The sequence below is a fragment of the Neoarius graeffei genome, chromosome 24 (assembly GCF_027579695.1).
Source record: "Neoarius graeffei isolate fNeoGra1 chromosome 24, fNeoGra1.pri, whole genome shotgun sequence".
NCBI lineage: Eukaryota > Metazoa > Chordata > Actinopteri > Siluriformes > Ariidae > Neoarius > Neoarius graeffei.
The window spans coordinates 47,645,284-47,673,179 of NC_083592.1; the positions used below are offsets into that span (position 1 = coordinate 47,645,284).

General features: G+C 41.5%; 1 protein-coding gene across 1 annotated transcript; it reads right to left on the minus strand.

The window, feature by feature from the left end:
- Window positions 1-2,925: 2,925 nt before the first annotated feature.
- LOC132872121 (P2Y purinoceptor 4-like) lies at window positions 2,926-5,084 on the minus strand. The gene has a single exon (XM_060906724.1). The coding sequence runs from the start codon at window positions 5,032-5,034 to the stop codon at window positions 4,039-4,041; it is 996 nt and encodes a 331-aa protein (XP_060762707.1). The 5' UTR covers window positions 5,035-5,084; the 3' UTR covers window positions 2,926-4,038.
- Between the last annotated feature and the right edge of the window lie 22,812 nt (window positions 5,085-27,896).

The window sequence follows — 27,896 nt, forward strand, 5'->3', positions numbered from 1 at the left end:
CGGTTTTGCGCTCGGGTTTCCGTCGGTGGGGGGTTTATAGCATCAACGAAGCTGACTTTATGTTAGGACTGTTAATGTTATAGTCATGTTGTCTGTTGTTGCCTGGATGGGGATGGGTTCCCTTTTGAGTCTGGTTCCTCTCGAGGTTTCTTCCTCATGTCGTCTGAGGGGGTTTTTCCTTGCCACCGTCGCCACAGGTGTGCTCATTGGGGATAGATTAGGGATAAAATTAGCTCATATTTTAAGTCGTTCAAATTCTGTAAAGCTGCTTTGCGACAATGTTTATTGTTAAAAGCGCTATACAAATAAACTTGACTTGATTTGACTTGACAAGTTTGACCCTGACCATCATCGTTCACGTCCTTGTGTGTCATCAGAGAGGAAGGTCAAGAAACCTATCCATTACTCAAGACGAAATACTGGTGGCAAAACGTGCAAACGGACATGAACCGATTTATCTCCTCCTGCTCTGCTTGTACCCAGGCTCAGGTACCCTGGGCCCCTCCAGCAGGTAAACTCACACTGCTCCCCACACCCCAACACTCTTGGTTCTATCAGGCAATTGACTTCATTACAGATCTGTCTGAATCAGAAGACCACATAACCATCATGGTGAGCATAGACTGGTTTTCCAAATCCATCAGGCTCATCCCGTTGCCCAGTCTACCCACAGCATTACTGACCCAAGCTGAACTGATCTTTTCCCAAGACTCCCAGTACTACGGCATTCCTGAAGACATAGTCAGTGCCCGGGGCCCCCAATTCACTTCCAGACTATGGTACAAATTCATGGACAAACTGGGGGTATCAATAAGCTTTACCTCAGGCCACCTTCCACAATCTAACGGCCAGGTAAAGCAGGCCAACCATGAAGTGACTTGACTTGATTTGGGGTGCTTCTTAAGAGTATTCTGTCTACAGAATCCTGGGGATTGGGCTCAGTTTCTCACTTGGACAAAGGATGCGCAAAGTTCACTCAATCAGCCACTCAGCTCACACCGTTTCAATGCATACTGGGATTCCAGCCTCCACTATTCCTCTGGGATAACTCTCCCACAAATATACCACCTATTGATAAGTGGTTTCAATGGAGTGAACAGGTCTAGGAGAGTGTCCACCAATACTTCGAACAGGAACAGGTGTTCTGTCACGCGTTATGCAAAACCCCCGCATTTGCAGCAGCCTTCAAACATGGCTGCCATGGACTACATCTCCCAACAAGCACCACACCATCCTCCCTCTCCCAATTTCTGCCACACCAGCTCCTCATTCCAAGCAATCGACACACTCTACTTAAAGAACAATCCCTCCATGTGTTCAGTGCGAAGTATTGCTCAGTGTGCTAAGACCTGATCATCACATCACACACATTATCTCTAGCCGCTTTATCCTTCTACAGGGTCGCAGGCAAGCTGGAGCCTATCCCAGCTGACTACGGGCGAAAGGCGGGGTACACCCTGGACAAGTCGCCAGGTCATCACAGGGCTGACACATAGACACAGACAACCATTCACACTCACATTCACACCTACGGTCAATTTAGAGTCACCAGTTAACCTAACCTGCATGTCTTTGGACTGTGGGGGGAAACCGGAGCACCCGGAGGAAACCCACGCGGACACGGGGAGAACATGCAAACTCCACACAGAAAGGCCCTCGCCGGCCCCGGGGCTCGAACCCAGGACCTTCTTGCTGTGAGGTGACAGCGCTAACCACTACACCACCGTGCCGCCCACAGACCTGATCATAACAAGCCTTATATTCTTGTACTGATTTATCCTGACTCTGACCATTCTTTCGTTCGTTCCAGACTTTGTTTAGTGCTCTGCCTTTGATACATTGACTGCACCTCACTTGACCCCTTGCTTTCCATTGACTATGATTTGGGCCATGACTCAGATTTGTTTGCCAGTTTGCGACACACCTGCTGTCCCTTGTGATTGGTTCCATAACTTGCCTGCATCCCTGACGATGACCATGGGCGGTGATGTGTTTATTTTTTGTATGGTATATAAACCAAAATTTACAAGGCTGAGAAGTAGGTCGGGGTGTGGTTTATTTGTATAAGCAACAAATGCATCAGCCCTGCTCAACTCTATTGAATTAAGACAGGGCTGCCTGGTGAGTGGTTTTCCTGTGGTATTGAGCAGGTTGGGGTTTTTTTCTGAGAGATGGCAGTTTTCCATAAGTTAGATGAATTATGACCAGCTGCCAAAAGACTGACCAATTTGATCAAGCTAGGAGACCATCTACCAGTATGTGTAATTACCATACTCATTCATTCTTCTTCAATCACAACTTTATGCTGGTCAAGGTTGCAGTGGATCTGCAGCTTATCCCAGGAATACACAACATGAGTTGTGTACCATGCACATGCATTCATACAAGGGATGAATTTAGTCCATTTACTGGCATGTTTTGAAGAAATGAGAGCAAACCACATAACCCAGGCACAAGAGAGAATTTGAAACTCCGTGCAGGTAACCTGAGCTCAGGATCACACCTGGGATCCTGGAGATGTGAAGCAGCAATGGTACTCACTGCACCACCAAAATGCCTTACTGTTGCATCAGTTTCTCCTTGTATCTGTTGGATGCTCTTTGGGCTTCCTACACGTTCTCCAGTTTCCTCCCACCTCCCAAAATCTTGCCAGTCAGTTGACTGTTTATGCTAAATTGCCCCTTGGTGTGAATGAGTGTGTGGATGTGTGTGTGTGTGTGCATAGTGCCTCCTAACCAGAGTGTATTCTCATTTTATGCCTAATATTCCCGGGATCAGCACCATCTCCACCTCCACCATAATTAGGATAAAGCATTTACTAAAGATGAAGTCTTTGTATTGCAGGACATATTGCATGTATAATGAGCCTTTAAGTGAGTGCTTTATTTAAGGCAAGTGCCCTCATTTGGTGAAGTCGGTACTCTAAGACTGTAAGTTAGATATATTTCTTAGTTCATGAATAAACATTGCTTTCATACATATTGAGAGTATTTAATTAAAACCCATTTCTTAATCAAAGGGTGTTCCAAAACCGGACTGGCAGTGTACATTGTATTGATAATTTCACACAGGGTTACATGTAATAAACTGCATACATCATATTATGACATAAATACAAGCTGTCCTTAAAAGCTTAATAATACTATGGTAAAATATTAAGAAGACTGGCATGACAAAGGAAACCAGTGAAGAAAATATCTCGCTGTGTACCAAAGCTGCAGAAGTATGTTTAGCATTACATTTCACAGAAAATATTTGACAGGAAATATGATTGAAGAAAATTACAGGAAGCAATCGCAACCAAACATACCTTAAACCACTAAAGGAAATAAGAAAGAGATGTTTTTGTACATCTGAAATGCTATTACGCCATTCCCGAAGATACTGTATGTAGTACTGTGCAAAAGTCTTAGGAACATGTAAAGAAATGCTGTAGACCAAAAATGGCTTTAAAAATAACGAAACAAAATGTTTCAACATAAAAAAAAAAATACTATAAAAAGCAGTAAGTCATAATAAATGAAACAAAATCAATATTTGGTGTGAGACAATCCTTTACTTTCAAAAAAAAATAGCAGTCTCATGTCAAGTCAAGTTTATGTTTATAGTGCTTTTAACAATAGACATTGTCACAAAGCAGCTTTACAGAATTTAAATGACTTTAAACATGAGCTAATTTTATCCCTTATCTGATGTACAATGAATGCAGTTTTATAAGGAAATGAGCTGTAGTTTTAAATGAGCATCTTGGAGAACCAGCCACAGTTCTTCTGGACACTCTGACTGCCACACTTGCTTCTTAATTTTGCAGCAAAACCCAGTAGCCTTCATTATGTTTTCTTTTTTAATCTGAAAAGTGCTCTCTTACGTAATATTCTGCTCAGATACAAACTTTTTTTTTCCTGTAACATTTCATTTTGTGCTGGAAAACGAACATTTGGAACTCTGAAATGTTTTTGTACTGACTCGATAATGTAGAAGTCATAAAATAGAAATCTATAACAAAGTTGCAATGAAAAAATAGGGGGCCTAAGACTTTTACACAGTACTGTGGATAGCATTTCTATTTGTACTGTTACTTGTGTCTGTCTCAGTCCTGTTGTCTTTTTCCTTTTCACTTCTTATTTTCACAGATCCTCGGAATGATTTATTAAAACTGTGTGAGCCAAAGAAATAGATAAGGGGGTCCAAGCAACAGTTGACTCCTGCCAGGACATTAGATGAGTAGTACGCCGTTTCCACTCGTATAAGAAGCTGACAGTGTCCAGGGAAATACTTTTTAAGAACAACTGCGACAGTCCGAGTGACATTGAGAGGGAAGAAGCAGAATCCAAAGATGACCAGACATATTCCTATCGTCCTTAGTGACTTTGTCTTGACTGACTGACTGTGCAGTGATTTGCTGTTTACCTGGGTTACTGTTCGAGCCAGACAGCTGTAGCAAACCACAGCCACAATGAAAGGCACAAGAAAGCCAAAAACAACGAGTACAAAGTTGATAATGAAGTACTTACTGACAAGTCCGGTTTGATGTATGAAAATGCAGTGTTTGTGCCCATCTTCATCAGTAACAGGCAGCAGAATGCCAAATATTATGGCACAAACAAGCAAAAAACACCACACTCCAAAACACAGCTTCTTCACAAAGGCTTTCTGTTTTATCCGCAATGATCGTTTGAAATGAACCACAACCACATAGCGATGAACGCTGATGAGGGTTAGGAACAGAATGCTGCCATATATGTGAGTACTGATTAAGGCTATTTTCAAGTCACACAAAAAGCTGCTAAACTCCCGTTTGTTCTCATTGACAAAGTAGGCTGCCAGCAGCGGGGCAGCAGGAAAGGCAAGTGCATCACTTATTGCCAAGTTGAACTGCAAAACCGTGCCAGCGTTCCATTTGGTCATCCGGAAGATGAAGATCCAGAGGCTGAAGACATTAAGAAGGAATCCTGTTGTGTAGACCAGGCAGAGGAAGACCATTAGGCTGATGTCCTGGGCTTCTTCTGCAGTGCAGGTCTTATTGTTACTCATCTTTGACCGACAAGAAAAAATTAAAACTCGTCATTCATGTGGTGATACAGCAACTGCTTGTAAAAGATGTGAAAGAAAGAGGAAGTAGAACAGGGTTGTTCTTCTGTGAGGGACGGATTTCCTGAGAAAGTGATAAAATCAGTACTGCAACAGTTCACATTAAAAACATGATATTCTCATAAACATTGCTAAAACCTTTACATCAGGAAGATCCATGACGCAGAGTCAGGGTGGGTTGGCTTCATTTAAAAAATTGTTGCAGAAGTGAAAATCACATCCCACCATTATCAAAGTTATATTTAACTTTGAGTTCCTGGATAGTCACTGACCGCTTTCTTAGATGCACCCATACGCCTTCTCTTTTATACAGTTATCTTATCATCCCATCACTTGACAGCAGCATAGTGAATGAAATCATGTAGACACAAATCAAAAGCTTCAGTGAATGTTCACTTCAAACACCAGAATGGGAAAAATTGTGATCTTTGCGACTTTCACTGTGGCATGGGTGTTGGTTTCAGCCAGATGGACTGGTTTGAGTTTTTCAAAAATTGCTGATCTCCTGGAGTTTTCACATACGGTACAACAGTCTCTAGAGGTTACACAGAATTGTGTGAAAAACAAAAATCATGTGAGCGACAGTTCTGTGGGTGGAAAAAAAAATGCCTTGTAGATAAGAGAGGTCAGAGGAAAATGGCCAGATTGGTTTGAACTGCCAGGAAAAATACAACAACTCATAACAACTCTTTACAACCATGGTGAGCAGAAAAGCATCTCAGCATGCAACAGCAGAAGACCAGATTGGCTTCCACCCCTGCCAGCCAAGAACAGGAATGACTCACCCACTCAGATCCCGGCCATTGACTCCTGGTTCTGAAGGAGTGAACAAGTGTGGGAAGGGGTTCACCAATGACTGGAACAGGTAGCTGGCAGGCACAAATGCTACACTGACAAACGTAGAGGGGACACACCTGTATACTCACCTGTTGATAGGGTTTAAGTATCCACCAAAGACTTGCGAAACTGTAGTACATGCTGTAAGCTCCAGGCATGATATATTGGTCCTTTTAAGGTACTCTGCAGAATCACTGAAGTGTCCTATAAATTAGAACTCCCACCACCTTGCCACATGGCACCCACCTTTCATGCATCATGCCTAAAGCCTGCCATCCAAGGTCCCTTAGCCACCAACACACCCACCTGTGAACCTCTACTACCCCTAGAACAAGAGGGGGAACCAATATACCAAGTTCACAAAATCCTCCACTCCTGTCGCAGACAAGGCTGTCTGGAGTTTCTGGTAGACTGGGAGGGATACGGCCCGGAGGAATGAAGCTGGGTACCCACTAAGGACATCCTAGACCCACTCCTCACACAAGAGTTTCACAGTCAACATCCTGATAAACCTGCACCCAGGAAAAGAGGTCGCCCCAGAAAAGAGATCGCTTCCAGAGTGAGCGCCTTGGGCAAGGGGGGTTCTGTCAGTAATGGTGGTGAAAGTCTGACTTCAGAGCAGCTTCTAAACATGGCCGCTATGGACTATAATTCCAAATCGACACAGCGCCCCTCCTTTCCAGAATATTAAGAACACACCTGTGTCCCATTTCCCAGTAATCAGCTCCACTATTTAATCACTGCTCGGACAAACACTCCTCGTGAAATATCGCTCAATGTTTCCCACCTGACCGTACCAAGCCGTTGTTTTCAGTTCTTGTATTTCCGTGATTTTGACCTTGTTTCTGTTTATTTCTGACCTCGACCTCCACCTAGTCTTTGTCACTCTGTTCGTACATTGACTGACCGCTGCCTGACCCTGACCTTGTCCTTTGTCTCACAATTTGGATTTGGCTGCTGGTTTGTGATGCACCTGCTCTCCCCTGCGCCTCCATCTGTAAGTGCCTGCACTCTGACACTTTATTGTCGTTTAGAGTGATCTGAAATTCCTGAAGCTTCCCCAGCTTGTTTTTCTTCTCACCACCTCGTTTGGGTGGCTGAACGAAACTGATCTGCACGAGGAAGGAACTTTCCACCTGCGCACTTGACTTTCAGCGTGATGTCACCCCGGAATGGCATTATAAGTATCATCTGGACAACTCATGCTCCACAAGAGGCGATCGAGACTGAATAGACTTGAGATTAGCTTGGAGGCTAAAACCTAACACATCTCTCAAGAGTTCGACAATGAAACTATATTAGAGTTCAGTGGGTTATATCTTTAGTGGATGTATATTTTTAGTGTAATGACCTTCTGACTTCATCTCATGTTTCCAGTGAATACATACATGTTTATAATAACCTTAAACACCTGGGTCTATAACAAATAAAAATGGAGTGTATTTTCTGTGGTAAACACAAGGCCATCCATATGTAGGCTATGGTTCAGAAATTAGAGTCATTCTCAGAATATGATAACAAAGCAAACTTGACCAAGTAAACCCAATAACAGACATTGCTGTATATCATTCCAGATTCCTAATGCTGAGATCAGACTACATGATATTTTTTTCTTTCATGATAGTCACCTGATGACCTGGCGACTTGTCCAGGGTGTACCCCGCCTTTCACCCATAGTCAGCTGGGATAGGGTCCAGCTTGCCTGCCACCCTGCAAAAGGATAAAGCTGCTAGAGATAATGAGATGAGATGAGATGATAGTCACCATGTCACATTAGACAATCATAGTGCCATAAATTTTTGCCATGTCATTGTCAGGAGTCTGGTAACCACTACAAGTTTGACCCTGATGACTCATCGTTCATGTCCTTGTGTGCCATCAGAGAGGAAGGTCAAGAAATTGTCAGTCATATTTATTAAGGAACTAGGTGTCAAACTAGGTGAGAAAATACAAAAAATTCTGACATGGTAGATTTTTCGTGAGGATGTCGTGGGTCATCTCAGATGCTGCATTGCTGTTCTTCGAATATGTCACACTACAAGGCCTGTTTGTTGTTCTCGATGATCATATTTGGGCCTGATGCTGGAAATTTGTTGGCCATGACAAAATTGTGTCAAAATCAGGCTGAATCTGTGTAGTCTGATCCCAGCATGAGCAATAAAATACAAGCCCGATTCCAAAAAAGTTGGGACAAAGTACAAATTGTAAATAAAAACGGAATGCAATGATGTGGAAGTTTCAAAATTCCATATTTTATTCAGAACATAGATGACATATCAAATGTTTAAACTGAGAAAATGTATCATTTAAAGAGAAAAAATAGGTGATTTTAAATTTCATGACAACAACACATCTCAAAAAAGTTGGGACAAGGCCATGTTTATCACTGTGAGACATCCCCTTTTCTCTTTACAACAGTCTGTAAACGTCTGGGGACTGAGGAGACAAGTTGCTCAAGTTTAGGGATAGGAATGTTAACCCATTCTTGTCTAATGTAGGATTCTAGTTGCTCAACTGTCTTAGGTCTTTTTTGTTGTATCTTCTGTTTTACGATGCACCAAATGTTTTCTATGGGTGAGAGATCTGGACTGCAGGCTGGCCAGTTCAGTACCCGGACCCTTCTTCTACGCAGCCATGATGCTGTAATTGATGCAGTACGTGGTTTGGCATTGTCATGTTGGAAAATGCAAGGTCTTCCCTGAAAGAGACGTCATCTGGATGGGAGCATATGTTGCTCTAGAACCTGGATATACCTTTCAGCATTGATGGTGTCTTTCCAGATGTGTAAGCTGCCCATGCCACACGCACTAATGCAACCCCATACCATCAGAGATGCAGGCTTCTGAACTGAGCGCTGATAACAACTTGGGTCGTCCTTCTCCTCTTTAGTCCAAATGACACGGCACCCCTGATTTCTATAAAGAACTTCAAATTTTGATTCGTCTGACCACAGAACAGTTTTCCACTTTGCCACAGTCCATTTTAAATGAGTCTTGGCCCAGAGAAGACGTCTGCGCTTCTGGATCATGTTTAGATACGGCTTCTTCTTTGAACTATAGAGTTTTAGCTGACAACGGTGGATGGCACAGTGAATTGTGTTCACAGATAATGTTCTCTGGAAATATTCCTGAGCCCATTTTGTGATTTCCAATACAGAAGCATGCCTGTATGTGATGCAGTGCCGTCTAAGGGCCCGAAGATCACGAGCACCCAGTATGGTTTTCCGGCCTTGACCCTTACGCACAGAGATTCTTCCAGATTCTCTGAATCTTTTGATGATATTATGCACTGTAGATGATGATATGTTCAAGCTCTTTGCAATTTTACACTGTCGAATTCCTTTCTGATATTGCTCCACTATTTGTCGGTGCAGAATTAGTGGGATTGGTGATCCTCTTCCCATCTTTACTTCTGAGAGCCGCTGCCACTCCAAGATGCTCTTTTTATACCCAGTCATGTTAATAACCTATTGCCAATTGACCAAATGAGTTGCAATTTGGTCCTCCAGCTGTTCCTTTCTTGTACCTTTAACTTTTCCAGCCTCTTATTGCCCCTGTCCCAACTTTTTTGAGATGTGTTGCTGTCATGAAATTTCAAATGAGCCAATATTTGGCATGAAATTTCAAAATGTCTCACTTTCGACATTTGATATGTTGTCTATATTCTATTGTGAATACAATATCAGTTTTTGAGATTTGTAAATTATTGCATTCCATTTTTATTTACAATTTGTACTTTGTCCCAACTTTTTTGGAATCGGGGTTGTAGACTCTTTATTATTATTGTGTGTGTGTGTGTGTGTGTGTGTGTAATGTATGTATGTATATATGTATGTATGTGTGTGGCAGCGGGGGCGTGGTCGAGCGTCGGTCTGTGAATGGAGGGCGGAGTCAGGGAAGGTAAGTGGCAGAATCACTGCACCTGATGGGAATTAACCTGTGTTTGTGTGTCTTCCCCAGTGACCGCGCCCTATAAGAGGAGAGGGAGAGCAGAGGAAGGCAGCTCTATCCCCAACCAGAACACTTGTGTGTGTGTGTGTGTGTGTGTGTGTGTGTGTGTGTGTGTGTGCGTGCGTGTGTGTGCGTGCGCGCGCGCGAGCGTGTGTGACTGGGAGAGTGTCCTGGATGTTTAAAGCTGAAAAGCTAAAATAAAGGAGTTTAAGAGAACTCAGTTCTGGCCTGCCATGCTTCTGTGCTCCACCCACCACAGAGTCTTCCTACAATATATATAAACTGTTAGGTCAGAAATTCACCGTCTCTTCCTCTTGCCCCAACCGGAGCAATTACCCTCTCGCAGATCGGTCCCTTCGTGTCACCCAGAGCTCTGGGGCGAATCATGAAACAAGACAGGATCCCAAAAATTAGTTTCACCGTCTTTATTCACAGCTTCGCCGAAAAAGACTACAGCAGATTTTATATGCATGTGTGCGGGTATGTGTGCGTGTATATGTGTGGGTGGTGTGTGTGTGTTGATATCTGTAACTGGGTCAGTCTGTGAGCACTTATCAGCAGTTCTGCTCAATGTTGACTGAGAAAAGAATGCATGCTGGAGAGAGAGGCTGTAGTGATCATATTGCTACGGTCACTTAACTGATATTTCAGAACCTTCTGTATGTGTGAGTGAAACCTTGGCCCTGAGTGGGGACATCAGTAATAAGCAGAATGTTCTTACACATTTCATATCAGCAGAATGTTCTGACAGATATCAAAGGCCATTTCTTACGCACAGCCTATTCTTAAGATAGAACACAAAATATTTGATGCACAGCCTGTTCTTATGATATGATATGGAATTTTAAACAAAAATACTGTTTCTAGCTGAACAGAGGATCACAGAATAAATCCTTTACATATATGGAAAAAGTTAAAATATATATATATATATATATATATATATATATATATATATATATATATATATATATACACATACACACACAGTTAGGTCCGTATATATTTGGACACTGACACAAATTTTCTTTTTTTACCTGTTTACTGAAACATATTCAAGTTATAGTTATATAATGGACATGGGCATAAAGTCCAGACTTTCAGCTTTCATTTGAGGGTATCCACATTAAAATTGGATGAAGGGTTTAGGAGTTTCAGCTCCTTAACATGTGCCACCCTGTTTTTAAAGGGACCAAAAGTAATTGGACAATTGACTCAAAGGCTATTTCATGGGCAGGTGTGGGAAATTCCTTCGTTATGTGCTTTCCAATGGAGGTACCGCGCCTTTAAATTTGATACCTGGTGGGTGCGTAAGTTCCAAGAGAATAACTAGAAACAAACAAAAGGAACTCGCACACCTATATGCCGATGTAATAATGTACTTTTATTACATATTAAAACAACAAAAAAGTGCTACCCAAGTGAAAAGTGCAAACGTTTCGGTCACAATCAGACCATCCTCAGTGCAAACATTAAAAATAAAGACACCCATATATAGACAAGGCCACGTACACGGAAAACAGCTACAGTGGTGCTTGAAAGTTTGTGAACCCTTTAGAATTTTCTATATTTCTGCATAAATATGACCTAAAACAACATCAGATTTTCACACAAGTCCTAAAAGTAGATAAACAGAACCCAATTAAACAAATGAGACAAAATTATAATACTTGGTCATTTATTTATTGAGGAAAATGATCCAATATTACATATCTGTGAGTGGCAAAAGTATGTGAACCTTTGCTTTCAGTATCTGGTGTGACCCCCATGTGCAGCAATAACTGTTGATCAGTCCTGCACACTGGCTTGGAGGAATTTTAGCTCATTCCTCCGTACAGAACAGCTTCAACTCTGGGATGTTGGTGGGTTTCCTTACATAAACTGCTCGCTTCAGGTCCTTCCACAACATTTCGATTGGATTAAGGTCAGGACTTTGACTTGGCCATTCCAAAACATTAACTATATTCTTCTTTAACCATTCTTTGGTAGAATGACTTGTGTGCTTAGGATCATTGTCTTGCTGCATGACCCACCTTCTCTTGAGATTCAGTTCATGGACAGATGTCCTGACATTTTCCTTTAGAATTCACTGGTATAATTCAGAATTCATTGTTCCATCAATGATGGCAAGCCATCCTGGCCCAGATGCAGCAAAACAGGCCCAAACCATGATACTACCACCACCATGTTTCACAGATGGGATAAGGTTCTTATGCTGGAATGCAGTGTTTTCCTTTCTCCAAACATAATGCTTCTCATTTAAACCAAAAAGTTCTATTTTGGTCTCATCTGTCCACAAAACATTTTTCCAGTAGCCTTCTGGCTTGTCCACATGATCTTTAGCAAACTGCAGATGAGGAGCAATGTTCTTTTTGGAGAGCAGTAACTTTCTCCTTGCAACCCTGCCATGCACACCATTGTTGTTCAGTGTTCTCCTGATGGTGGACTCATGAACATTAGCCAATGTGAGAGAGGCTTTCAGTTGCTTAGAAGTTACCCTGGGGTCCTTTGTGACCTTGCCGACTGTTACACGCCTTGCTCTTGGAGTGATCTTTGTTGGTCGAACACTCCTGGGGAGGATGACAATGGTCTTGAATTTCCCCCATTTGTACACAATCTGTCTGACTGTGGATTGGTGGAGTCCAAACTCTTTAGAGATGGTTTTGTAACCTTTTCCTGCCTGATGAGCATCAAAAACACTTTTTCTGAGGTCCTCAGAAATCTCCTTTGTTCGTGCCATGATATACTTCCACAAACATGTGTTGTGAAGATCAGACTTTGATAGATCCCTGTTCTTTAAATAAAACAGGGTGCCCACTCACACCTGATTGTCATCCCGTTGATTGAAAACACCTGACTCTAATTTCACCTTCAAATTAACCGCTAATCCTAGAGGTTCACATACTTTTGCCACTCACACATATGTAATATTGGATCATTTTCCTCAATAAATTAATGACCAAGTATAATATTTTTGTCTCATTTGTTTAACTGGGTTCCCTTTACAGGGTCTCTGCACATTTCTGACCAGCAAAAATAATACTTTTTAAGACCATTTTAAGACCACTGAGTATAAAAAATAAGACCACTACCGCGGAACAAATACGTACAGTAAAAAAAAAAAAAAAAAGCACACTCTAGGTTAAGTTCAAAGCATTTTTTTTTCATAAAAAATGTGCATCTTCAGTTTACAAAACAGAACATTAGCTGCCTTCTCGATATTTTAATAGTAGGGTACTGCTGTAAACAAACAGTGAGGAAACAAATTGATCTTCAGTTAACAAAACAGAACATTAACTGCTTTCTCAATATTTTAATAGTAGGGTACTGCCATGAACAAACAGTGAGGAAGCAAGGAAGTTTGACTACTGATCGAACTGCCTCTGGGGACTGTTGTTGCCCGACTAGCAGCATAGCGCATATGCTTTTCCCCTTTCGAGTGAGCATCAAGGGCTTTACAGCCCATTGTTGTTAACTTGATGTCTTTCCGACATACCTTACATCTCGCTTCATATTCTGAAGTTGCTGTTGTTAGCCAACCTTTGTATTTTGGCTCCTCAAGCCACTTGTTACTAAACTTACACTTCCCCATCTCTGTTCATGTTCAAGTTCAACCACTTCTTCCTCGTCTGCTCTACTCTCAATGGTTCTACTACCAGTGTTGGGCACGTTACTTTCAAAAAGTAATTAGTTATAGTTACTAGTTACTTTTCCCAAAAAGTAACTGAGTTAGTAAGGGAGTTACTTTGTCATAAAAGTAACTAATTACCAGGGAAAGTAATTATTGTTACATTTTGTTCCCCCTCAAAAAAAAAAATCAAATTCAATTAGTGTAATCATAATAAAAGTGAATGTTAAATGTGTTTAATGACTGAAATGGACACTTAACAGAACCAATTAGTAACGTTATCTACACTATATTAATATTTTTGTGTGACAATGTGAGATAAGACATCTATCAAATGTAATATATTTCTGTAGTTATTAAAATTGTTACTAATTACTGGCCACTGACGAGGACAAACACTTTGTTCCTCGACATAATGTGCATTGCACGTAAACACTCTTGCCTTTTATTTCAAGTAATGAAAAGTCCTGGCTGTATTTCCAGTGTGAAAGCGCAGTGCTGGGCTGACCGCTCGCCATCGCTGGGTCTTCCGATTGAAAGAGCGCGCAGTAGTGCAGTAGGCGTGGCCTACCTACGTATGTTGTCCAAATCTACTCTGATTGGCTTACTGTGCCGTTGTCTCGTGTCTCCCCGCCCCACACTAAAGCAGAGGAAAGAAAGGCTGAACGAGCAGCGTGCCAGATGAGAACAGCTTTAATAAAGTAACGCATAGTATTTTATTGTAAGTAACGGGAACGGCGTTATAACGATGTAAAAAGTAATTAGTTAGATTACTCGTTACTAAAAAAAGTAACGCCGTTAGTAACGCCGTTTATTTCTAACGCCGTTATTCCCATCACTGTCTACTACATGGATAAAAGAACACACTGCCCCCAGTGGCGTGGTTCCTGCGCTATTAGAACTAGTGCTAGACACACAACGGCTCTTGTGCTACTTGTTCAGCATCTTGATAACAAACGACGCTGGTTGAATAAATAACGTTAGCGCGGAAAAAAAAAAATCCAGACATATGTTTTTTTTTTCATTTACCGTAGGCTACCCGGATGAAATTTAATACCTCCCATGTGAAATTTAATACCATAGCTCAAAAAATAGCGAAATATAATGCTTTTTAAGACCTTAAAAAACACATATTAAAAATAAGACTTTTTAAGGATCCGCGGAGACCCTGCTTTATCTACTTTTAGGACTTGTGTGAAAATCTGATGATGTTTTAGGTCATATTTATGCAGAAATATAGAAAATTCTAAAGAGTTCACAAACCTTCAAGCACCACTGTAGTAGGCCTACAACCAAACTTGAATACAGGTTAGGGTGCATGGATAAAGACATCCTATCATCAGTACCGTTCCTGTTATGATTTAACTAATGACATAATTTATAGTCATGATACATGTCATAAGGAAAGAAAATAAAATATATATATATATATGAAAAACATCGGACAATAGAGTAGAGTGGGGTAATACGCCCCCGTGGGGTAAAAGGCCCCCGGCCTGTTTTACCCAAAATAACCACCAGATGGCGCAAAGTTACATTTCTATTGTTGCTATGGACTGGCTTGACAACGGGGATATACAAATATCCACTGTGGATCGCATATCAGCAACGCAGCGGAGAGAAATCAAATTTCGTGGTAAGTGATATAATTTTCAGATATCAGTAAAACTGTATTTAGATAGCTGCTATTTCGTCAGATATCACAGCTGTGTATGTGGTATGAGTAGACAAGTCAGTACGTTAAAAAAATACATTAGGTATAAAAAGTTGAATCACATTTTGAAAGTAAGACCCTTTTTTGTAAAAGTGTAGTCTGTGGGGTAAAACGCCCCCTTAATGGCGGGGTAAATGGCCCCCAGGGGGCATCGTTTCCTTTTATCATAATTAGAGTAGAGTGGGGGAAAAAGCCCACCCTTAAGGAAAATTCAGTTTTTCTCCAAGTTGAAATGAACCATGTGTTTAGTTTTAATCAGAGTTTTGGACAACAGTGACATGAACAATAATGCCACCTAAAGTTTGCCTAAAGTTAATACTTAATTTTTTTTTTAACAAAAACAAACATTGTGCCAAGGGGGCCTTTTATCCCCCCAGTGGGGTAAAAGGCCCCCTGAGGTGGGGCAATAGGCCCCCTCACTCAAAAAAACAAGAAAATATCCCTGAATTAATGAATAGCTTGTTCTTTGTTAATTCATGTTCAATCCACACAAAATTATATTGAAATTAAAATGCGAAATATAATACAATAATGCATCTATTCATTAATTCAGGGATATTTTCTTGTTTCTTTCACATTATAGGCTTAAGTAAACACTTTTGCTATCCAAACAGCTTTTTTTGAGTGAGGGGGCCTATTGCCCCACCTCAGGGGGCCTTTTACCCCACTGGGGGGGTAAAAGGCCCCCTTGGCACAATGTTTGTTTTTGTTAAAAAAAAAAAATTAAGTATTAACTTTAGGCAAACTTTAGGTGGCATTATTGCTCATGTCACTGTTGTCAAAAACTATGATTAAAACAACACATGGTTCATTTCAACTTGGAGAAAAACTGAATTTTCCTTAAGGGGGGCTTTTCCTCCACTCTACTCTAAGCGTAAGACTAAGTATACAAACTATTCATAGAAAACAAGTCAAGTCAAAATCATCATTCAATCCATTCGGTTACAATGTTTTTCAATAAAAAATCCATCTGGCCTCACATCTCAGTAAAGACTGGCTAGTACAGCTACTACGACGATTGGGGAGAACTCTATCAATGCCAACAAACTTAAGATCATTAGCCAAACTAGCTTCCATACATGTCAACCTTTGGTCAATCAAACCTGTATAACCAACCTCCAAAATCCGTATTTCCCTTATAAAATCCGTATAAGATGCAAATTAAAATAATTTACCTAAAATTTGAATGATAATTAGCAATGATATATCCCAGTTACTTTTTATTCAATATTAATAACAATAAACCTTCAGAATGAATACAAAGTATTTTTCCAGTCTCACCTGTGAAAGGTAATCCCATGTGATCTAGTTTGGACGGTAAACCTGTTGGTACAGTTAAACGCAGCACATGAATGAGGCATCTTTATTCTCGGCTACTGTACAGAGACGGCTGAAGAATCTCCACTTTGCCCCATCCAATATGGCGGTGAGGATGACGTATGATTCTACGCAGAAGGCGGCGTCTATGTTTATATGTCTATGACTTCACGGTTGGCAGGATTCTCGCAATGCGGTGTGCACATGATCAAAAGTGGAACGAAGTCTCGCTACCACAAGATAACGCATGATTTCATAAGACTCTTTACTGGCTGTCTGTGGTGTACAGTACGTTTATCATCGTGGGAATTGATTATAGCTCTAAATAAATATTGAAGGTTTTTTTTAAAGAATCCGTATAACTTTATTTATACGCCCGTATACTACGTTTATTGAATCAAATCCATATAAAATACGGACATTCCGTATAGGTTGACATGTATGAGCTTCATTGAAGTGTCTTGCAACTGGTGATTTGGAGTCCCCCCTATATATCGCGCTCCGATGTTCATTGAGACGGATTCTCAACTGTCTGCGGGTGCACCCCACATATTGTAGATCACAGGGACAGCTTAGGCGGTAGATCACATTGATAGAATTACGTTATACATTTTCTGATGTTATAGCGTCTTCCTGTCGTGAAACTAATAAAATAGTCCATTTTATGACTATTACTGCAAGACACACAATTACGGCAAGGGAAAAAAACAGTGATATCATCCAGTCGTGCGCACGGACGTTTGGAGTGATCAATGGTATCTGAATGTACCAGCCTATCTTTAAGGTTCGAAGACCTAGAGTATGTAAAAAGAGGCGGCTGGGGAAAAAGTTCAGAACATACAACATCAGTTTGAAGGACATGCCAGTGTTGTTTAACAGTGTTTTTATCTGATAACTGAAGGGTGTATACGTGGTGCAGCAGATGAGAGGAGGATCCTTGCGCGGTGGTTTCGCACCTGGACAAGTGTGACCTGAATTGCCCTCAGATTTCACCCGGCCCAGGGCAGAATCAAGGACATCAGTGGCATAACCACGCTGGATAAACTGTTCGTACATTTTGTCTGCCTCTATCAGGAAATCCTCATCCCTCTGACAAATCCACCTTACACGTAAAAATTGACTATTGAGGTATTTCACCCACGTGACCAAGTCACGTGATGCAGCCATTTTGGACGGCACGCTTAAGTCCTTCAGTGCAAGGCGGTATGAGATGGTGGAGACCTTTGCACATTTTAACAAGAAAGTAAGCTGTGATTCGTGTGAAATTGGATCTGTCTTTTATCACAAACACTGTACCCAGCCTTGGTATGGAGCCAAGGTTGTCGACAGAAGTCAACAGTTTGATGAAGGATGACCCCAGCAGTTTGAAACGGTACAAGGTAGGCTATGTTCACAACACTGTCTTGTTACTCGGGGGATCCGAGATCCCCTGAAACAGACATGAGATCCTTTGAAAACATGATTTGGGAAATGTTGGGGGGTCTCTAAAATATTGGCAAAATGATGTTTATTGACATAGCAATCGTGTGTAACGGGAAGCATTTGCATATCCGAAGTGTTGTGTTTACATGACAACGACTGCTGCTGCCAGGTTGGTTGTTGAGTAGCCTGACTGTTTTTTTTTTTCTTGCATGTGGTATCATTGTTGACTGCTCAGATGGGTTAACAAACACTGACCCATTTACTTTTTGCTATATATTTTATCAAAATTGCGTTAACTGATAAACTAACCTGAAATGAAATGATCACTGCAAAGTCTGGAGTACTCTGTTGGCTCCCAATCCTGTCTCTTCACAGCTGTAATCCCTCTTGTCTGGGTCAGTAGTAAACCGGTAGTGATGTGTCGGTCGCGAACGATCCGGTTCAAAGAGCCGGCTCCTTGAAGTGAACGACGGGAGCCGGCTCTTCGGTGGGAGCCGAGTTGGGGAGCCGAATTAGTTTTTTGTCCTTAGGTGCCTCAGAGAGAGAGAGACTTTCACAAAAAAAGTTGCTGTCTGATTGCATCTTTGTGTTGTCTATTACCATTCAAAGGAAAAAAAGTAGCATGGTGTACGCCTACTTTTTTTGGTTGATGTCATTCACAGCTGCGAAAATACGAAAATTGGTGTAACGCTTAAAGCTGTGGAGCGCAGGGGAGAGGAGTCTGTGAGGCACCTTAGGAGGGGAAAATCAGCTGTGTATTTTATATTGGTAATATAACACAGTTTTGCATTATGTTTGTGAGAAAATAATTTATTAATTGGTAAGTAAGTTTTATTTCTATAGCTAGAACATTGTTACACTGCTATACTTTACAAAGCTTTACAATGGCTACAAAAACTAAAAACTAAAATGGAAAACATCCTATTGATAAAATATAAATAATGTAATTAATTAACTAGTTAATTGCAGCAATTAAATCAAAAATAAAATCTCAGGAGCCGTTTGGGAGCCGTTTGGGAGCCGAAAGAGACGGCTCCTTATAGTAAGAAGAGCCAAAAGAGCCGAAATTCCCATCACTAGAAACCGGTAAAAGGAGCGTCCTGCATGCTGTCCCTGTCTGTTGTGGCAGCCCACAGCACAACAAGCAAACACCATGGTTATAGAGTGCTTACTGACAAATTAATCTATTCTAGGTGTCTGTAACACGTTTTTTTCAAGCCGGTTCTCCCTCTCTGTCTGCAGCGTTAGTACGTAGCTTGACGTTCAAAATGGCGGACACCGGGGTGTCACGTGACCCTGTGACGTCAGGTGAAATACCTCAATAGGGGAGCCCACGTTTGGTAGCCTGGGAAATCCCATGCTGCTTTGCACAATCGTTCTGATCTGAAAAGACAGCATGGAAACTATGGTCTAAAGCAGGGGTCACCAAACTACGGCCCGCGGGCCAACTCCGGCCCGCCACCCCCCTTTGACCGGCCCCCCAGCCCCCCACCACTTGAACCAGCCCTATGAGACAATCCCCAAAAGTGGTCATGGCCTATTTTTTTTAAATTGCTTTTTGGCAAATAACATGTCTGCAACTTGTATTTTGTTGATTTTATCAATTCAAATTGATATTTAGTTATAAAATGAGCTATTCATATTTTCCGAATTTTCGTCATATGCTCGCGATCAAGCAGTGACAGGCAGCGCACGCGCAGAGAACTGTCAGTGTTCAGGACAGCAAAATGGCGAGCAGTCAGCGAAAATTTGACAGAGAGTGCAGAGTTTTTAAAGAACAGTGGACCACTGATTATTTTTTCATTCAGTGTAAGGACCGTGCAGTTTGTCTTGTATGTAAAGAAAGTGTCGGTTTTCAAAGAATATAATCTGCGTCGTCACTGTGAAACCCGCCACAAAGAGTATGCTAGTTTGCGAGGGCAAACAAGAGAAGACAGGATTCGGAGGATGAAATGCAGACTGGCTGCACAACAGAATGTATTCCTTCACCAAACCCAGATCAACCAGGCTGCTGTCCGAGCTAGCTATAAGGTAGCTCATCTACTAGCTACCCATGGAAAGCCGTTTACTGATGGGGACTTTGTTAAAGTACGCATGCTTGCTGTGGCCGAGGAGGTGTGTCCCGACAAGAAGGATGCACTCAACGCGGTGAGTCTCTCCACACCTACTATGACCAGGCGAACCGAAGATTTGGGGGACAACGTGTATAACCAGCTGAATGAGAAAGCGTCAGAATTCAAGTTTTTTGCTTTGGCCATGGATGAGAGCAATGATGTGCAGGACACAGCACAACTGCTGTGATCTATTGCTCATATTATAATTTCACTGTTTTTTTAAGTGTATTTATTTTATAGGCCTATTTATTTGACCTTTATTAAGTGCTGCACACAATTATTATTAATAATATCAACAGGCCTACCTACAATTTATAATTTTTCACTCACCTTTGCCAGTGTCAATCACCTCAACTAGGCAGATGTTTCTTACCTTGACAGCTTTGATGTTATTTTTATTAGAAAATAAATAAATGGAATATCTGTGGTATTTCTATCTGTGGTATTTCAAATTAAAACAAAGTGTGAAGACTCGAGTACTACTTTTGCAAACCACTAGTAAAGATAAACAAATATGTGCCAGGAATCAAGTGTTGATACAGTAGTGGGGATATAGTAGTGGGGATATAGTGGTGGGGATATAGTAGTGTGGATATCGTAGTGGGGATATAGTGGTGGGGATATAGTAGTGTGGATATCATAGTGGGGATATAGTGGTGGGGATATAGTAGTGTGGATATCGTAGTGGGGATATAGTGGTGGGGATATAGTAGTGTGGATATCGTAGTGGGGATGGCTGTGCCAGGCTAGTAATCTCTACTACACAATGAGGCCTGCTGGTGGTCATATTTGTCTGGGTCATACAATTCTATGTTATATAACTGACTCAACCCCGGCCCCCCATCACAGTCAGGAATGACAATGTGGCCCCCAGAGAAAAAAAGTTTGGTGACCCCTGGTCTAAAGGCTCGCCTGAGTTAGGGAGCCAATCAGAGAGTGGGGAGGGGTGGAAAGACGGTGACGCGTACTACTCAACAAACGGAAGCTTGTAGTTTATTTGGGACTGTTTACGGATCACATTTAACATGGCGGCGAGCGATACGAACCAAACTTTCGATCAAGCTTTAGACACTGTTCTGAATTAGTCTGATTAACACCAGACCATATCATAAGTGAAATAAGTTCGGTGCCATTGTTTTCCTATTTTTGTTTTGCCTTCTCTTTCTCTTTCCTTCTCTTCTTCGCCTCTTCATCTTCTTCGTCGCTCTAACTATGTCACCGGGTACAACTACCATGATTGGCCATGGGCTACGTATAAGCCAAATGATAGACATTCGCAACGTCCAATAAACGGCCGCTGACAATCGTAAACCACACCTCCCCTACGAGAAATTCAATAGGCGGATTCCAGACCATATTTCACTTGTGATATGGTCTGGTGTTAACCAGACTACACGTTTGGTGGGCTCAGGGTGAAAACTAGAGGCATGCAAACAACTGTTTTTATCCGTGGGTTTTTTATACAGTGTCGTAAAAAGTTTCCCATCTTTATGTTTAACCCAAGTATCAAGGAAATGTATCTGACTTTTATCATATTCCAAGCTGAATGTAATAGTGTCTACTAAGCTGTTCATGTAACGGTGGAATTCTTTTAATTTTTCTTCTGTACCTTTCAAGATGACAAAAAGATAATCAATATAGCGTTTAAACATCAATATATTGTCAATAAATGGGTTGTTTGTATGTACATGTTTGTATTCCAAGAAACACATAAACAAATTAGCGTAATCAGGGGCAAATGTGGCGCCCATCGCTGTCTCCCTCACCTGAAGAAAAAAGTCATTATTGAACAAGAAATAATTCTTGGTTAAAACCAATTTCGCCATTTCAGTTAGAAAATCAGTTGGCGGGGAACATTGAGGGATCCGACGCATAGGCGCATCCGTTCTAGAGACGCGTCAACATCTGAGTCCAGCGCTTCCGAACTGCCCTCCGACTCCAACGGGGATTTTTTAGACCCACCACACGCTCGTGGAGAGATACAGCCGCGCCAGTTGACCGCGCAGTCGGTGCGTGGGGCAGGAGGGGCAGGAGAAGCAAGAGTGGACACAAGATCTCGATCAGCCAGGTCTTACAACGTTCCAACGAGGCGGAGCAACAGGGACAGGAGGTATGTGAACTACTATTCAATCTCTCGGATGTGAACTTTGATCAGGACGAGATAAGTCTTCTCAATAAAGGACTTTCCTTTGTTCCAACCCCTGTGGCCAACCCTTTTCAAACGAAAGTTGAACTTTTCAAATTCTACCGTGCCATCAAACTCAAATATTTTTTTCATAAGGACAGAATTGTTTCCCCACTGCCTACTGTCACCACAGAGACGACATCTGTGACTGCATTCAGATCAAAGAGCACATTCACAGCACCAGTGAATAATGCAGCCATTGACACCTTCGGTAAGTTGGTAGATAGGGATATCGAGTCCATGTATTTGTCTGCATCTGTTACATCGAAGAGGCGTAATTGTACCAAAGAACAATTAAGCTCGCTGTCATCCCTGTCTAAGAACAATAATATCATATTCAAGAGTGCTGATAAAGGAGGGGGTCTAGTCAGCATGAATCGTTCTGATTATGAACAAGAAGTACTTAGACAATTGTTGGATGCTGACTCTTACAAAAAGTTACATAATATCCCCACAGCATCTTATAAGAGGGAAATTGATATTTTCCTTAATGATGCATTGGAGAAGGGTTATCTTAGTACACAAGAGAAGAAATTTCTTTCCTCAGATAACCCAATCATTCCTGTCATTTATATATTACCTAAAGTACATAAACCCTTTAATACATTTCCCACAGGTCGCCCAATTGTGTCGAGCATAGGCTCACTAACTGAACCCCTCTCGAAGTTCGTTGATGCGTACTTAAGACCTCTTGTGGAAGCTTTACCTTCCTATCTCAGAGACACTGGGGATTTCATTGAAACACTGACACAAGTTGATTTAGGGGAAAGTGAAATATTTTTAATCACCATGGACGTTACTAGCCTTTATACCAATATCCCTCATGATATTGGTCTTGCGGCGCTGCAGTTTTTTTTAAACACTCGCCCTCAATGTTCCCCGCCAACTGATTTTCTAACTGAAATGGCGAAATTGGTTTTAACCAAGAATTATTTCTTGTTCAATAATGACTTTTTTCTTCAGGTGAGGGGGACAGCGATGGGCGCCACATTTGCCCCTGATTACGCTAATTTGTTTATGGGTTTCTTGGAATACAAACATGTACATACAAACAACCCATTTATTGACAATATATTGATGTTTAAACGCTATATTGATGATCTTTTTGTCATCTGGAAAGGCACAGAAGAACAATTAAAAGAATTCCACCGTTACATGAACAGCTTAGTAGACACTATTACATTCAGCTTGGAATATGATAAAAGTCAGATACATTTCCTTGATACTTGGGTTAAACGTAAAGATGGGAAACTTTTTACGACACTGTATAAAAAACCCACGGATAAAAACAGTTGTTTGCATGCCTCTAGTTTTCACCCTGAGCCCACCAAACATGGGCTCCCCTATAGTCAATTTTTACGTGTAAGGCGGATTTGTCAGAGGGATGAGGATTTCCTGATAGAGGCAGACAAAATGTACGAACAGTTTATCCAGCGTGGTTATGCCACTGATGTCCTTGATTCTGCCCTGGGCCGGGTGAAATCTGAGGGCAATTCAGGTCGCACTTGTCCAGGTGCGAAACCACCGCGCAAGGATCCTCCTCTCATCTGCTGCACCACATATACACCCTTCAGTTATCAGATAAAAAACACTGTTAAACAACACTGGCATGTCCTTCAAACTGATGTTGTATGTTCTGAACTTTTTCCCCAGCCGCCTCTTTTTACATACTCTAGGTCTTTGAACCTTGAAGACAGGCTGGTACATTCAGATACCATTGATCACTCCAAACGTCCGTGCGCATGACTGGATGATATCACTGTTTTTTTCCCTTGCCGTAATTGTGTGTCTTGCAGTAATAGTCATAAAACGGACTATTTTATTAGTTTCACAACAGGAAGACGCTATAACATCAGAAAATTTATAACATGTAATTCTATCAATGTGATCTATCTCCTAAGCTGTCCCTGTGGTCTACAATATGTGGGGTGCACCCGCAGACAGTTGAGAATCCGTCTCAATGAACATCAGAGCGCGATATATAGGGGGGACTCCAAATCGCCAGTTGCAAGACACTTCAATGAAGCTAAACATTTGGCTAATGATCTTAAGTTTGTTGGCATTGATAGAGTTCTCCCCAATCGTCGTAGTAGCTGTACTAGACAGTCTTGACTGAGATGTGAGGCCAGATGGATTTTTAATTTAAAAACATTGCAACCGAATGGATTGATTGATGATTTTGACTTGACTTGTTTTCTATGAATAGTTTGTATACTTAGTCTTACGCTTATTGTCTGATGTTTTTCATATTTTTTTAAAATTTTATTTCCTTATGACATGTATCATGACTATAAATTATGTCATTAGTTAAATCATAACAGGAACGGTACTGATGATAGGATGTCTTTATCCATGCACCCTAACCTGTATTCAAGTTTGGTTGTAGGCCTACTACCTGTTTTCCGTGTACGTGGCCTTGTCTATATATGGGCGTGTCTTTATTTTTAATGTTTGCACTGAGGATGGTCTGATTGTGACCGAAACGTTTGCACTTTTCACTTGGGTAGCACTTTTTTGTTGTTTTAATATGTAATAAAAGTACATTATTACATCGGCATATAGGTGTGCGAGTTCCTTTTGTTTGTTTCTAGAAATTCCTTCGTTATGTCATTCTCAATTAAGCAGATAAAAGGCCTGGAGTTGATTTGAGGTGTGGTGCTTGCATTTGGAAGATTTTGCTGTGAAGAAAACATGCGGTCAAAGGAGCTCTCCATGCAGGTGAAACAAGCCATCCTTAAGCTGCGAAAACAGAAAAAAACCCATCCGAGAAACTGCTACAATATTAGGAGTGGCAAAATCTACAGTTTAGCACATCCTGAGAAAGAAAGAAAGCACTGGTGAACTCATCAATGCAAAAAGACCTGGACGCCTACAGAAGACAACAGTGGTGGATGATCGCAGAATAATTTACATGGTGAAGAGAAACCCCTTCACAACAGCCAACCAAGTGAACAACACTCTCCAGGAAGTAGGCGTATCAATATCCAAATCTACCATAAAGAGAAGACTGCATGAAAGTAAATATAGAGGGTTCACTGCACGGTGCAAGCCACTCATAAGCCTCAAGAATAAAAAGGCTAGATTGGACTTTGCTAAAAAACATCTAAACAAGCCAGCACAGTTCTGCAAGAACATTCTTTGGACAGATGAAACCAAGATCAACCTCTACCAGAATGATGGAAAGAAAAAAGTATGGTGAAGGCGTGGTACAGCTCATGATCCATGTAGTATTTGTGAGGAAATAACTGCACACGAAGACAGAGCCGAGGTGAGTGTGGTTTACTTGGTGGTTACATTCTCAACACTGATACAGGCATGCACTGCGCGCAATGGCCATTAGAGCTACCGTAAATCTACTAGTGTTTTGCCATCATTATGGTAAATGATATTTTCTATCAACTACTACACTCCTCCCCCCTAGATTATAACCCTTATGACTAACAACCAGCCTGCTATAACAGTCAATGCAGTGCTCACATTGTATTAAACATTTACTTACTTTAGGTACTGTACTTCATTAACATTACAGGAAGCACTATGAACTCTGAACCTTGTCACTTAACTAAATATCTCTACATAATACTTAGAGATTCAGTTTTTTTGGTGCTGTTCGCTCTCTTTCAGGATAGCGGCATGCTGGTTGAACAGCCTGAGGTGGACCCTCAGCTGCATCTTGTTGTTCTGTCTCTTCTGCTTGTTCCTCAGGGTCTGCTGCGTACTCCAGGAAATCATTGTCATCCCTTCTGCTTGGCAAGCTTGAGGCTTTTGATGCACACAGGTGATTAACATGCACCTTGACTTGACGATGACTAACTTGAACATCATAGGTCAGAGGTCCTCTTTGCCGAAGAATTGTTCCTGGTATCCACAGCTTCTTTGGATGTCTAAAGTCTCGAACTAACACCCTCTCCCCATGACTGAATGTCCGGAGTGTCTTTGCTCACTTGTCATGAGCCTTATTCTGCTGTAACTGATGCTTGACCACCACTGCAGACATGTCAGGCTTCAATAAAGACAGACGAGTGTGTGGTTGTCTCTTCAAAAACACTTCAGCTGGGGTGCATTCCGTGATGGTGTAAGGAGTGTTTCTGTACGTAAACAGGAACTGAGCAAACCGTTGCTGAGGTGAGACAAACTGAGCTTCAAATCTAGTCCAGGCTTTCTTGAATGTTTGCACAGCTCGCTCTACTGCACCATTGGATGTGGGATGGTAGGGTGGAGACGGAATGTGGCACACTCTGTTATTTTTGAGAAACTTCTCAAAGTCTGCTGATGTAAATGGAGGGCCATTGTCTGACACAAGAACCTTTGGCAAGCCATATGATGCAAAGAGGTTCTGGAGAAGTTGCGTAGTCTTCTCAGCTGATGTCTGATGTATAGGTAGTACTTCTAGCCACTTTGAGTAGACATCTACTACTAGTAGGTAGTGTTGCTTATTGATTTCAGCGAAGTCGACATGCACTCTCTCCCATGGTGAAGTAGCCCATGACCAAGGATGGAGGGGTGCTGCTGCAGGTCTGTTCAGCATGGTCTCAGATGCAGTGCACTGACCTACATAAGTCTCTATCTCTTGATCTATTCCAGGCCACCACAGGAAACTTCTGGCTAGTGCCTTCATCCTTGTCATTCCTGGATGTCCATCATGCAGATCTGACAGAAGCCTCTGTCTGTACAACCCCAATTCCAAAAAAGTTGGGAGAAAGTACAAATTGTAAATAAAAATGGAATGCAATAATTTACAAATCTCAAAAACTGATATTGTATTCACAATAGAACAGAGACAACGTATCAAATGTCAAAAGTGAGACATTTTGAAATTTCATGCCAAATATTGGCTCATTTGAAATTTCATGACAGCAACACATCTCAAAAAAGTTGGGACAGGGGCAATAAGAGGCTGGAAAGGTTAAAGGTACAAAAAAGGAACAGCTGGAGGACCAAATTGCAACTCATTAGGTCAACTGGCAATAGGTCATTAACATGACTGGGTATAAAAAGAGCATCTTGGCATGGCAGCGGCTCTCAGAAGTAAAGCTGGGAAGAGGATCACCAATCCCCCTAATTCTGTGCCGACAAATAGTGGTGCAATATCAGAAAGGAGTTTGACAGTGTAAAATTGCAAAGAGTTTGAACATATCATCATCTACAGTGCATAATAATCTGGAAGAATCTCTGTGCGTAAGGGTCAAGGCCGGAAAACCATACTGGGTGCCCATGATCTTCGGGCCCTTAGACAGCACTGCATCACATACAGGCATGCTTCTGTATTGGAAATCACAAAATGGGCTCAGGAATATTTCCAGAGAACATTATCTGTGAACACAATTCACCGTGCCATCCGCCGTTGCCAGCTAAAACTCTATAGTTCAAAGAAGAAGCCGTATCTAAACATGATCCAGAAGCGCAGATGTCGTCTCTGGGCCAAGGTTCATTTAAAATGGACTGTGGCAAAGTGGAAAACTGTTCTGTGGTCAGACAAATCAAAATTTGAAGTTCTCTATGGAAATCAGGGACACTGTGTCATTCGGACTAAAGAGGAGAAGGACGACCCAAGTTGTTATCAGCGCTCAGTTCAGAAGCCTGCATCTCTGATGGTATGGGGTTGCATTAGTGCGTGTGGCATGGGCAGCTTACACAT